General features: G+C 38.3%; 1 protein-coding gene across 16 annotated transcripts in view; it reads right to left on the reverse strand.

Moving 5' to 3' along the window:
- The window catches only part of MIPOL1 (mirror-image polydactyly 1), a 188,567-nt gene that overhangs the window by 131,405 nt on the left and 42,878 nt on the right, over positions 1–14,284 (reverse strand). For all 16 annotated transcript variants that reach the window (XR_011809604.1, XM_038179768.2, XM_072038467.1 and 13 more), the window contains 3 exons: positions 6,995–7,190; positions 4,038–4,173; positions 1,413–1,518 (listed from right to left, as the gene is read on the reverse strand). Coding sequence is in view for 15 of the 16 variants with exons in the window: in XM_038179768.2 (XP_038035696.1) it covers positions 1,413–1,518; positions 4,038–4,173; positions 6,995–7,190 (438 nt within the window). In the remaining variant the exon portion in view is untranslated. The remainder of the gene's footprint in view (positions 1–1,412; positions 1,519–4,037; positions 4,174–6,994; positions 7,191–14,284) is intronic.

Raw genomic sequence — 14,284 nt, forward strand, 5'->3', positions numbered from 1 at the left:
TTTCCATGTTTTAATGACCAATGAAAACCTATATCAAATAGAATATTTCTGTGTTATAGGTATAGAGGTAAAACACTGTGCAAATATCCAAGAACAAACACAAAACTTGGAATTCAATCCAAACAATTCGCGTTAGCATTCAGTTGCTGGATACAACTATGATATGTTGTTCAGACATTTTTTTGTCTTCTGAAAATACAGAAAACATTTTATCTAAGATGGAATAAGAGTAAAATTATGCCTGTATTTCACTTAAACTTGTTTCCTAATATCTAGTTTCTCCTTTCCCATCCTCCATCACAGAAAATTTAGCAATTCTCTTCCACCTATGATATACACAGAATTCCTGTATTCTCAGGAGAATATATGCCTGTATTCCCAGGATTTTCATGTTTAAAGTCAGCCGTATGTTTTTTTCAGCCACAGAGTTTATTTTCAGCTTTATTTTCTTGAAGATAGTTACTCCTTACTCCAGTACCAATATTTTTTGGGCAGGTATTAGTACTCACTATCAATATTATGTGAATTGTCTGTGGTTGTTTCAGTTTGACCCTGACAGGCACCTAAGTACCACAAGGATATAATTTTACCTATACTACACTTAATTTATGAAAAAATGATATGATTAATTTATAATAGTACTCCCATAAATTTCCTTGAAACATCTGGAGCAAAACCTCAGGATATTTTTCATCCACATCCACACTATAAACACTATCACTTTTCAATAATAATAAAAATAGTCAACTTCACCACTTCAGAAATTTCTGTAACCATAGAATACAATTTTTTTCCATTCTTGTGTGTCTATCCAAAGAACACTTAACAATATAAGCATATACTTACTTTCAACTGTAAACTTAAAAACCTTACATTTTGGCAATTTGCATAAGCTTCATTCACTGAAGACATACGTATCATCATCAGACAAAAATTTATTAACTACCGCAAGAATGGATTTTTCAAAAGTGCAGGTCTATAGCTGAGGTGAATGTGCGACTATCTTCATACACTGGGAGAGGGGTAGTATTGCTCTGAACGAGCTAAAACAATAAGTGGTATTTGAACTGCTGGTTGAAAGGTAGAAGCACTGGTAATCATTATTTCCCCTTGTTTGTTCAGGACCTTCCAACAAAACAAACAACCTTTTTGTGATTGGATTGACATGGTGTTAACAATGCATTTAATGCCCAAATCAGTATGAATACAGGTAAAGCTCCTGCTAATACCAGTACCAGGATGTTAAAGCCACCTGTTTTCTAAGCAACTCTAAACAGCCACACACACACAAAAAAAAGTCAGATCTTCCCTCCTTTAGCAAATAAAGCTAACATTCACTAGGCCACGTCATATAGCAACCGCGGGTACTGTTAGAGCCATACAGCCATCTGTTAAACGCTTGCCTACCATACCTGCAATCTTTTCTGCAATCTTAGCTTCTGTAGCTCTCTCTTGCAGTTCTAAGTCCAGTTTTATTGTCTTCAACTCCTTGTCCTTTTCAGACAGCTTATCCTGAAGCTGAACAGAACAAGTGGACAGTAAGGTTCTTATCTCTCAGAAACAGTCAACCAGCAAAACAAAATTTTAAATAATAGTTCTCTTACCACCAAAACACAAACACTAGGCAATACCACAGAAATTTATCTATTTAAAGGACAAATGCTTTTTTTTTTTTTTTTTCTTTTATCAGTTGCCCTATTTTGCTCTCAGAAACAAGCAGCAATGTGCCTGCCATTACTTTTATTTTGGATTCCCCTCTTCAGATATCACCAGCTATGTTTTTTCTTGCTAAGGAAGGTCAAAGTTATATGGAATATAATGCAGATGGTGAGGTGATGGTGAAATAGGCATTAGTAGCCTATTTCTTAGCAAGATTACTGACATCACTGATATCTGAAGAGCCTGTAGTGTAAATGCATCATTTTCCATGTGCATCACCAGACAGAAAACCTACACCCTTTCACATGCTGTGATCTTTCTTTTAATTGGAAATTCACTTAGCCTGTCTTTTGACAGATCTGAGCTTGCCATCATATATTTAATGATGTTTCACAGAACTGCAGAACTGTTGAGGCTGGCAGTGACCTCTGGAGGTCAGCTGGTTAGCTTGAGCTTTTCCCAATGCTCAAGCTTTGAGCATTCCCCAATGCTTAAGCATGGCCACCTACAGGAGGTTGCTGAGGACCACATCCAGCTGGCTTTTGAAGATCTTCACAACCTCTTTGGGCAACCTGTGTCAGTGCTCAGTCACCTGCACCATAAAGAAGTTCTTCCCAGTGTTCAGTGGGAACCTCTGATGTTCCAGTTTTTGCCCACTGCCTCTTGTCCTAACACTAGGCACAATTTAATGGAAAGAGTACAGATTTTTCGTTTGTCCGGTAGTAACATATGCAACAGTACTAATAGTACAAACAATGCAGTGTTCCAGTAGGATGGAATTTTCCTCCTGTTAACGTAGAAATATCAGGGTGTGTTCATTATATAGACCAGAACATGCTTGTACAGAAGCATGAGATCCAGATTCTGTTCATGAAACACTGCTTTGGTTTTGGTCCTTTTTCATATTCAATAGCTGAAAAACTTGTCATGAAATGCTTGAGTCACCTCAGACCAGGGATGGCATGTTTAATGAAAGAGACCAGGTGTATTCTAGAAATTAAGTTTCAAACTTTATCAAAGTTTCATCATTTGAACCATGCTATTACATTAGAAAAGCTACAGTTCTGTCCTCATATCAAAACACAAGAGAAACAAGGCTGTAGTAGAAGCAAAACATACTTAAACGACAGTCATAAAGTACACTGTCTTTTCTGGTAAAAAGCCAACGTCACTACCAAGTGCTATTTCAGCATCAAAAACTGTCAAATTTCTGAGAGGAAAAAATTAGTATTACACTGCAAAAAATAGAAGGCTAATCAAGTTAACCAAAACAATCATTGAGAAGACACATGCCACTTTCAATAGAATACATGATGACGCCTACAATATCTTAAAATGGCAGATGTGAGGAAAAACATACATCCTTTCATTTCTAGTATGCTGCTAAACTAAATGTACATACAAATAAAAATACATATAAATACAAAATAGAATGCAAAGGAAATGGAAAATATCAAAACTTTGGATTAAGATAGGTATTTTGATTTAAATGAATAGAGGTTTTACAAGGCACGGATGGCGAAGCATGGATCAAATATAATTGGGAAGGAACTACAATACAGAAATCACCTATGTTAACTCTAATGTCAGAACTCTGATTGAAAAAAAAGGAAATAAAACAGGTTTAAGATGTTAAATTTGTAAGAATTCGCACACTGTGACTTTACATAGTGAACTGTTTCCCGTATTTAATCTCAGTTCACCATGTTTTTGGGATCGGGCCTCAAAGTAGTTTACTGTTTCTTACAAGCAATATGCAAGCATTAGAACAATAGCTTTTTTGTCTCCTAGCAAGCATTTCAGAACATCTCTTAAGATTTTGTTTACCTCCAAGTATTAATGGGTTTTATCTCTTCCACCATGCTATGAAAAGACTACACTGAAGTAAAATGCATCTTCTGTCAAAATATATGAACACTGTAGAGTTCGGTGAAGAATTAATATTGTTTTTGTGTTGACTTACAAGAATTACTGATTTGGATAGTTTTGTAACATGAATGGGATTCTAGCCATTACTACTAATTATTCTGTTGTAATAGTTCCATGTATAATAAATATGTTTCATATATGAACTCTAATCCACAAGCTTTTTCAAGCCAACAAAAACTTTTCCATTAACTTCAGTGTTTTGTTTTTTTTTTAATCCATGATGCAGGAACCTATGTCACTGATTAAAAAGGTCAAAGGGCAGCATGAAAGATTTTTTAATTCCAGAGAAGTAGTTGTTAAACAGATACTAAGAATCCAAAATTACTAGAAAGCTACTGATTGGTGCATGTAAATAAATAACAAAACTAAATTAGGAACAGTTTAAAATATATGTTTTGTAAGACAACCATAAACCAGCAAATTCTGTGGTCTGAATATCTCAATTTTACCTTTTTGTTTTTGGCCCTTAGAGTGTCCAGTTCTTTTAGGAGGAATGCAGTTTCTGTCTTTCCACCTACATCTGTGCCATCCTTCCATGAGGATATAAATTCAGGCAGCATCCTCTTACCCTTTTCTTCTACAGTGCTATTTTTAGGAGGAAAAAAAAAAGAAGAAAAATAATGCAAAGAACACTTACCCCACCCCTCAAAATATGCAGAAATAAATTAACAACATTTGTTAACTACTGCAAATATATTAATCAGCAGTAACAGGAATGTCTCTCTGTCACTTCTTAAATCTGTTACTCTAAAAGAAAATCTGTGAATATGGAAATATTAAGCAAATATAGTAGAGTGCTAAGGCATGAAACAGATGAATATAAATTGGGTATGAAGCCTATAAACATAAAATGCTTACAGGAAGAAAATATGAAAACATGGAGCAACAAAGCAATGAAATATTTAGGGATCAAATTGATGCTCAGATTAAAATTCTTCAGGAGGATGGATAATTCCACATGAAGTAAAATGAGAATATCCAGAAGACAGGATCTATAAGTTTGTATTACAGAAAACTGTAAAATGATGGTGTTACTATAAATATTATATTTGATGGCAGGAATTCTATACTGTATATCCACAGAGTTTTAAGATTATTTAGCCATAGACAGGTAAAAATGAGAAGAGATTCAATTAGTTATTTTTGTAAGGAAGAAGGATGGATTTAAATATTACAGACTTGTAACAAGGATCTTTTTTATCAATGGATAGGGCTCACTGTTGTGCTGGCAACAAGTATGAAAACCCAAACTGACTATAAAATGATTTTTTCACTCTCAGCTTAAAATGCAAGCTTAAGAAGCAGCAATACAAACATGATCACAAAAATTCGGTCTCAAGACTTTAATAAATCACCCTGGGTATCCTTTGACAATCACAGGTAACCCAGATCTCACTTCCAGGATGGGAGCAAAATAAATAGATTCATGGATTATAGTGGGCTATCAGTCATAAGAGGTAGCCACAGAAAAACGGTACCTTCTGAACTTCCATTTTAATGTATAAATTACTTTCTTTATACCACATGCATGTGTAATTCACATCCTAGAAAGAAAAGGAAAGCTACCTGCTACTCCAAAGAGTCATCTGCTTAGGTAAACATTTGTTTGTACTCAGCTACCTGCTTCTTCACCTGCTTCCATCTGACTTCTTATTCATATGATTCTTTAAGAAAGAACTTAAGATCTGTACTCTGCATGTAAACTATGATGCAACTCAAAGCACTTCATATATAGGCACTATGGAAATTCACATATAACTAAATGCTTAGGATACTATACTATAATTTAAATGGGACGGAAGGGTACGTAAGCTGCTTAACTTCACTTTCAAGATTCTATTTCATCTTTACTCTGTCTAGTGAATTTCATTTTCACTTACTATTGTTTTGGACTGCAAATGATGAATAACTCTGGAGACTATTGGCCAGTCATTTTAAACACTGAGTTGTTTGGTTTTTTTGTGCATGTGTGTGTATTTTCCATGTTCAGGATACGCTTCCCATGAACAACTATGAATATACTTCATCATCTTTGAGTTCCTCCTTCATTTTTTTCTTCCTATTGTGTAGCAGAAAACTTGATAAATCACTTGCTGGTGTACTAAGACCATCACCTATAATGCAAATCAACACTGACTCAATATTTCCTTTTCTGTTTGTATGAAGTTATTTTCTCATCATATATTCTAATTGCAAACTGTTTAGGGAAGGACAGATTTTGTGCAGTTTATACAGTCTCTATCACAATGAGGTCTTGGTCTATAGCTTTGGAATCCTACATGCAGATACAATGGTTCAACATGCTAACTGCTGTGGGAAGTTAATCTCAATGTTCAAGCCCAGCCTGCTTGCTAGCATGAGTGACACTGTCGAGGGTAGGAACAACAGACTTTGGCTGACACTATGCTGGGCTTTACTTAAGCACTCAAACATTTGGCTTTTAAAGCTGGATGCATTGTCCAAGCATCATATCCCCTGCTTCAATTAAAAATAAAAAAAAAGGCAACAATGCAGATGGAAAAGTACTATAGACTAATTTTCTTACATTGGGTCTCCATTGGATCATTCTGAAGATAATAAAAACAGATGTAGAATCTCTGTCAGACAGGTGAAGAGCTAGAGTAGACTTCTCAAAAGTAGGTCACAGAACCCTGCAGCCATGATCTCATCTTCAAAAACAACTTGGTAACACTTTTAACGCTTGAACTTCAGACTGCCCATCACTCAAGACTGATAACATTCTATAGTCAGTAGGTACCTGCATATATTATGTCACATACTGCATGAGTGTTTATGTTTCTTAAGATTGCAGTACAGAGCCACAGCTCAGTACAGAAGTCAATGACAGAATAAAATCTTCAGACTTTGTATTACACTTCAACCATATTCGTCCTTCTCCAGATTCCTGCCACAGACTCTTTACAAAGTATTCAATACAGCTTCACATCTTTGCTCTTCCAACTTCACCTGGATTTCAACCTGATTTATTCCTGCTTCCTAGCTTATACCACGAACTAACTCATCATACTTTGGGTACTCTGGACTTATGGTCTAGACTTAGATCAACTTTTCTAATTCTGTTCAATACGCATTTTTACAATTTTCTGAAGTGATCACAGTTAGTTGAAATATCTACAGTGTGCCTCATAAGCCATTGCCATGATCACATTTTGCATCAGTGCTGGAGAAGACACTGGTGAAATGCTGTATTCCAGGTTTACCACACTTATATCAGCTATCCATTAGCACACCATGTTTATATAAATTGGGATTTCCCAGTCTAAGTAAAAAGAAGACATGCTGATTCTCAGCTAGGAATTAAACTTCCCTATTTTTATCCAAAAATCATAGATACATTATCTATATTATGAATATAGAAAAAATATATTTAGGGATTTGTTTTTACCTTAGTTCTGCAGGACTGGAATTACAATCACCACACATACTTGGGGGTCCTCTTCTTTGACTGGTTATTGACAAATCTGAAAGTTTCAATGCTTCAGCTTCTGCCTGGATGAAAAATTCTGCTTTTTTTGATGAATTCTGATGAAGTTGAAATTCTGCACAGAAGTCTTCTCTTTTCTCTTCCGAGATGCGCATTTCTAATTGGAAATAGAAGTGAACATATTTTTTAATTTTGAAAAAAAAAGTACAAATTTAGTAGAAAGGAGAAAGAACTTTAGTTTCCCATTCACAGCCTCCTCATTCCACTAAGGAACATGTGTTGTACTCCTTCAAGCACTGAGGCAGGAGTTACGATCTATTTACTGGATTTTTCTCACGCAAACCTGAAAAATTCTTCATTTCTGAAACCCTTTTCCCCTTCAATGACTGCTTAATGTAACACCGACCCTTGCAAATCATCTACCTATCTTCTGTAAAAATCATTTCTACCCTGGATAGATGTGACAAATTTCTGCTCTAAACAGGTACAGTTTCAACTTGTAAACTAGAGTCTCACTTGCTTTGAGGTCATTTTCAAATCCCGTTTGGGATTTGAAATAATACTCTTTGAAAAAGAGTATTAGCAAGCTGTAATTAGCAGCAAAAAAGTCCCATTGTGCATTCCTGGAAAGGATGAGCTAGAGGCTCATACAACTAAAGAACCTGGAGAATGCAAAGCACAAATTGTGTCAAATGGAAGAATGATCTGATTATAATGTTGAGTGTAATGCGTAGTTCTTCTAAGCCTGGCCAGTAGATATTTTTAGGACACATTTCTGATATCAAGGTATTTAAATGGAAGAAGGATCAACATGACAAGAATACTCTTTCATAAAGCAAGAACAAGTAACTTTTAATTATAGAATTATATTAAAAATGACAAGGAAGAAGCCTAAAAAAGCTGAAAATGGGAAAAAAAAAGCATATATTTTTCACAGGTTGAGAACACATGGTGGAGCTTTTGCTTATTTAATAAAGTTTCCAAAAATTTCTGATAAATTGTACTTTATATATTCTTTGATCCAACTTATTACTGCCTCCTCAGAAATAGTAAGAACTGTCTGTGCACTAGCAATCATCTACAAATAGCCTGAAAATACACATTAATCAGTGTCAAGGTGTCGTGCTGCATATAAAAAAGAAAAGCACAGATTCGAAGTCAAAAATAAAGAAGCATGTCTGTAAAATCTGTTGACTTCCTGAAAGAAAGAACGGCACAAACATTGGCACAGGCACAGAGAGATGGCTTCTTGTGGCTTGACTGAAGTTGGTTGAAAAAGTTTGTATGCAAAGCTGTGCATTACTATCTTGTGGAAATGTTTTTGTGCTCATGACTGATCTATATTCTCTGTATCTACCTCAGTGTAAGTCCTCTTGAGTCTACTCTCACCATTTCTCTAAACTATAACAACTGGTTTTCATACTAGAAGAACAATAGTCAGCAGTGCAGCAGAATCTGTTTCTGAGTAGTAATAAACATGAGGGAACCATAACTTTATAAAACATTCATTTGTAAGTATAACCTAACACTGCATCCAGTATTGTGCTTCCAGTACTGTGATTGAAACATGTTTCTCAAATCAGATCCTTTCACATCTAATGCAGAAATTGAACATAGCCACCTGGATTCTGAGTGAATGTTCACTGGCTCAAAATCCTGCAGGTTTGTGAGCAGAGATTCCTTCAAAGACCTGTTACATTTTAAAACTGGATTTAACCTCTCGATTCTCCTTGTAGCATATAGCAAGGATGATCTCTAAAAGAACGAGCATTAAAAAATCATTGTTTATACTCTAAGAACCTTCCCCAGCTTGGGAATTGCAACATACATGGCTAACTTCTGAATCCTCTCTAGTTATTACTATCTGAAAATCAGCCTAGTTTGAATTTTAGTACTTGCAAAACGTTTTATAGGGAGGCATACACCTGGTTGAGATGTTTCCCATTTGATCTATATTATAAAGAACTGCCAGTCAAATAAATCTTCCTGTCCACTTCTCCTGTTTAAGACACAGTCATCTGTGTGTGCGTATATACATATACATATATATACACTTATTAAAAATGTTGCAAATTATTCTCTCACATGCTGAAGGGGAAGCATAATGCTTCACTTGCTTTAACAACTTTTCCTCCCCTTCTCCTTTGGCCACCACCGTTTTCTATAAGCCACATACATTTGAAGTGCCTTGGGTAAAGCATGTTACATTCCCTGGAGGAATTCAAGCACAACATAACTGTTGCAACAACCAGTGACTGTATTGCCATGAAATTGCTCCTAGTTTAGGCATTACTCTCCTTTCACCAACAGCACATGGAATAGTTGAAGGAAAAACTTCTTGCTCTGTAATGCTAAAAACATTAGATGATGTTATGTACCACATTTACACTGTTAACACGGGAGTAATTAACTACATATTTTTTTCTCTTTTCACATTTTGTGTTTTTATAATTTGCTACTTTTAGCGCCAGGACTTTCAAGAGAGTCCACAGAATCACTGAAGTTAGAGGGACCACTGGAGATCACCTGATCCAGTGCCCCCTGCTCCAGCAGGGCCACCCAGAGCAGTGCGCCCAAGACTATCTCCAGGCAGCTTTTGAAGACCTCAATGGAGGGAGACTCTACAACCTCTCTGGGCAATCTGTTTCAGTGTTTGATCGCCTTTATAGTAAAAATAAAACCAAGACCTCTTCCCTTGTATTCAGATGGAAATTCCATCTGTTTTTATTTGTACTTGTTTCCTCTTGTCCTGTTAATGGGCATTACCAAGAAGAATCTGGCCACTTTTTCATTCCCTTCCACCAAGTACTTGCATATACTGAGAAGATCCCTCATCCCCCCTGGCCCGAGACTTCCCTTCTGCAAGCTCAGTCTCAGCTCTCTTGGCCTCAAAAAGAAAAATATCCACTGCTCTCTCCTCAGAGGCTAAGTCACCTCATTCTAGAAGGTTACCAAGTTGATTAAGCACAAGTTCACCTAAGTAAATTCATTTTCGCTACTCCCAGTTGCCACCTTGTCCTTCATGTGCCTGAAATGGCTTCCAGGATTAATTGTTCCATCACCTTCACGGGGACTGAGGTGTTGCTGACTGGTTTGTTGTTCCCAGCATCATCCTTCTTACCCTTTTTGGAGACACGAGTGACATTTGCTTTCCTCATCCCTAGGCACCTCTCCCAGTCAACCAAGATCCTTCAAATACAATTGACAGTGGCCTCAGAATAACATTAGCCAGTGTCGATAGCACTTGTGGGTGCATCCACTAAGGCCCCATGGACTTATGTATGTTCAGTTTAAGTGTTACTTAACCTGATTTGCCTCAACCAAGGCTAAGTCTTCTTTATTCCTGACTTTCCCCTGGTCTCAAGGGGGTGGGACTCCTGAAGGTAGATCTTACCAGTAAAGACTGAGGTGAAGACATCATTGAGTAACGTGGCCTTTATTTTTTTATGTCCTTTGTCACCACAGCCCCTGCTGCATTTAAACCCTGGGCCAACATTTTCTCCCCTCATCCTTTTGTTCTTTAGAAACCTGTAGATACCTTTCTTGTTTCTCCTCATGTCCATTGAGAGGTTCAACTCTAGGTGGGCTTTGGCTTTCCAAATCCCATATCTGCACAATCAGACGGCTTCTCTATATTCTTCTTGGGCCACCTGCCCCTGCTTCCACATTTTGTATGCTTTTTTACTATGTCTGAGTTTAGTCAGGAGCTCCTTGCTTACCCGTACAAGCGTCTGACCACCTTTGTTTGATTTTCTGCTTGCCAGGATAGAGTATTTTTGAGCTTGGAGTAGGTGATCCTTAAATATGAACCATCTCTCTTAGATCCCTCTTCTCTCTAAAACTATATCCTATGTAATTCTTCCAAGCAGATCTACGAGGATGATCTACTCTCCTGAAGCCCATGGCTGAGGGCCTGCTTTTTGCCTTGCTCTCTCCTCTTCATATATAGAATTGCCATTTAATAGCAACTGCAGCCAAAGCTGCCTCCCACTTTGTCACCCACAGCCTGTTCTTCCTTGTTTCTAAGTATGAGGTCCAGCAGAACACCTCTTTGCTGGCTCCTCAATCATTTGTGTCTGGCAGTTGTCATCAAAGAACTCCAGAAACCCCCCTCAATCACTTGTGTCATGCTATGATCAGCCTTCCAGCAGATTATCAGCATCACTGCAGTCCCACATGAGGACCTGTGAACATGAGGCTTCTTCCACTGGTCCGCATAATGACTTGAACACCTGCAGATGAATTCCTGGTTAAATCCCTAGGCCTATAAAGATTGGGATATTTTATGCCCCCTTTCAATTGTAAAAGAAACCAGCTGAAAATAAAAGAATTTATCACGGGACTATACCTGTTTTGGCATTTATTACTGCCAATGTTGCTTCTTTAAGCAACTTACATTTGCTGCACACCTTTTCATCCAAATTCAATTCCCTCAAGGACATAGGTAAGACTGAGAAGTATTACAGCAAGCTTGTAAGTGGCATTCTTGGAAACATTAGATGAAACACAGAGGCTCTGTTTTTCCCCCTGATGGCTTTGTGAAAGAGAGGAGGACAGCAGCCTCATCCCCTCTGAATTAGAAGCACTCTGCCCAAGGGCATTAAGGTTAGAGGGTTACTTGCTTGTTTAATAGAGCTGCAATTCTTTTATTAATTATTATTTTTTAAATTTTATCAACATGCTAAATTTTTCAGTAGAACGATTTGGGGAAGATGTTTTGAACAGTCAGATCAATAAGCATAGTAATTCTTTTATTTTTAAAAACACTTCTCCATTTAGCCCGTGATCTACAGCACACTGTTCCCCAACACATGTAATTTAGACCTTGATACACGATAGATTCTCGTCTTCCTTTTAAACCAAGTAGCAATGCACTTCAGTGCTTTTCTTCATGCCTCCTGCAAATTGTATTGTGCACTAATTACCAATGCTGCAGAGACACACTGGGGAGTAAGTAGCATTTGCAATAATCAGGCTGCACAAGGAACAGCAGAGAAAGCATACAATAGCCTTGCAAGCTTTGGAAAAAATGCTGTAGTTTTCATTAAGTGGTATCACCGCCATTGATTTTGGTTCTTGAGTATACTAAACAACTTATTTTCCATACAGAATTGAACAACTTCAGAAGCCCATATTAATATTTCACTATAGGGAGAAGCTGATCTTCTGTTTTATGTATTTATCTCGAATGAATACCTCATTCACATTGAGGGAAAGAAAGGCAAATGTTAGGAAGAAGGAATATAAAGACACTAGAATTAAAGCTGGGAATTGATTGTGATGGAAGTAGGGGGAAGATAATGCTGTCATGGCTTGAAATAGTAAAGCTAGGACAGAATTCAATGCTGCTAAGCTGGGAGTGGTTGAAAAGTCAAGTAAAAACATTAAACCTAACACATTTTCACAGAACCACAGAATTGAAGTGGTTGGAAGGGACCTTGAAAAATCATTGGGTCCAATCCCTCTGCCAAAGCAGGTTCTTTAGAGCAGGCTGCCCAGGGAGGCATCCAGATGTGCCTTGAATACCTCCAGAGAAGGAGACTCCACAACCTCCCTGGGCGGTCTGTTCCAGTGCTCCATCACCCTCACCGTGAAGTTCTTTCACATGTTGGTGCGGAACTTCTTGTGCTCTATCTTGTGGCCATTACTCTTTGTCCTGTCCCCACAAACCACTGAAAAGAGGTTGGCCAAATCCCTCTGACTCCCACACCTCAGGTATTTATACACATTGATGAGATCCCCTCTCAGTCTTCTCTTCTCCAGACTGAACAGACCCAGGTCTCTCAGTTTTTCCTCATAAGGAAGATGTTCCAGGCCCCGTATCATCTTTGTGGCCCTCCGCTGGACTCTTTCCAGGAGATCCCTGTCTTTTTTGTACTGGGGAGCCCAGAACTGGACACAGTACTCCAGGTGAGGCCTGACCAGGGCAGAGCAGAGGGGGAGGATCACCTCCCTTGACCTGCTGGCCACATAATAAAAATTATGCACACCAGGATCCCATTGGCCCTCTTGGCCACGAGGGCACACTGCTGGCTCACGGTCAACCTGTTGTCCACCAGGACCCCCAGGTCCTTCTCCTCAGAGCTCCTCTCCAGCAGGTCATCCCCCAGCCTGTACTGATACATGTGGTTTTTCCTTCCCAGGTGCAGGACTCTACACTTGCTCTTATTAAACTTCCTTTGGTTTCTTCCTGCCCATCTCTCCAGCCTGTCCACGTCTTGCTGAATGGCAGCACAGCCTTCTGGCATGTCAGCCACTCCTCCCAGCTTTGTGTCATCGGCATACTTGCTGAGCGCAGATACTATTCCTTCATCAAGGTCATCGATGAAGATGTTGAACAAGTCTGGGCGACTGAAGGCAGCCAGTATTTCTCAGAGCTTTTTCCTCAGAAAAGAGGGATTGGCACTAAGAGAGGCGAAAGTAGAGCATTAGGGGATCCTGCAGTATGGAAACTGATAATATGGAAAGAAGCATTGAAGATGTAAGTGCACAGGAGGCGGAGATTCACACACAAGGCTAAGAAAGCAGTAGCCTCCCTTGCGTACCACGCACCACGTTTAGCAGTCCCATCATCCAGCAGAAGCTGGATGGGCCCTTCCTTTCCCCTGTCTGCACTTTTTAACATCCCACAAGCCAAAATGCTGTGGTCAGCTCAGAGGTTTGCAGGAGGGATCTCTGAGAAATAAAAATAAAGGAAAAATCAGGAACAACAAGAAGAACTGAACATGCATACATTAGTGCAAAATACATGGTTGGCTACAAATCTGCCTCTAGTTGATTATGGGGACACTGGAAGCCCTTGTGGGTGCTCCAAGCCAGCTTCACTTGCTACCTCTATCTTCCAAGTATTCATTTTAAGCCGGTCTGTAGCACAGACAAAGCACGCGCTTGTCTACCTGCAAAAGACTGCATGAATGAATCCCTAGAGGGATGGGAGTAAGAAACAGAATAGGAAAATCAGTACAACCAGGAAGGAGGAGAATGAGCCATACAAGTTTTGGGAGAAAAAGCAAAGCTGACTGCAAATAAGGTAGCTTACTCTTCCTACGTGATACTGTCAAATTAAAAACATTTGAAAAAATGCAGAAGAAACCATGGTGCTACATTTGAGGAACTGACTACAACCTCAATGACTAACCTCCCCTAAAATTTAGTGGTTAACAAACTAATTAATTGTTAACCTATAGTTTTTCTTCAGCTTTGATCTGTTTTGTTTTTCTTTTGTTTTTGCTTTTGTAAAATAACAAAAAC

Source organism: Anas platyrhynchos, chromosome 5 (genome assembly GCF_047663525.1).
Source record: "Anas platyrhynchos isolate ZD024472 breed Pekin duck chromosome 5, IASCAAS_PekinDuck_T2T, whole genome shotgun sequence".
In the NCBI taxonomy this organism is placed as follows: Eukaryota; Metazoa; Chordata; class Aves; order Anseriformes; family Anatidae; genus Anas; species Anas platyrhynchos.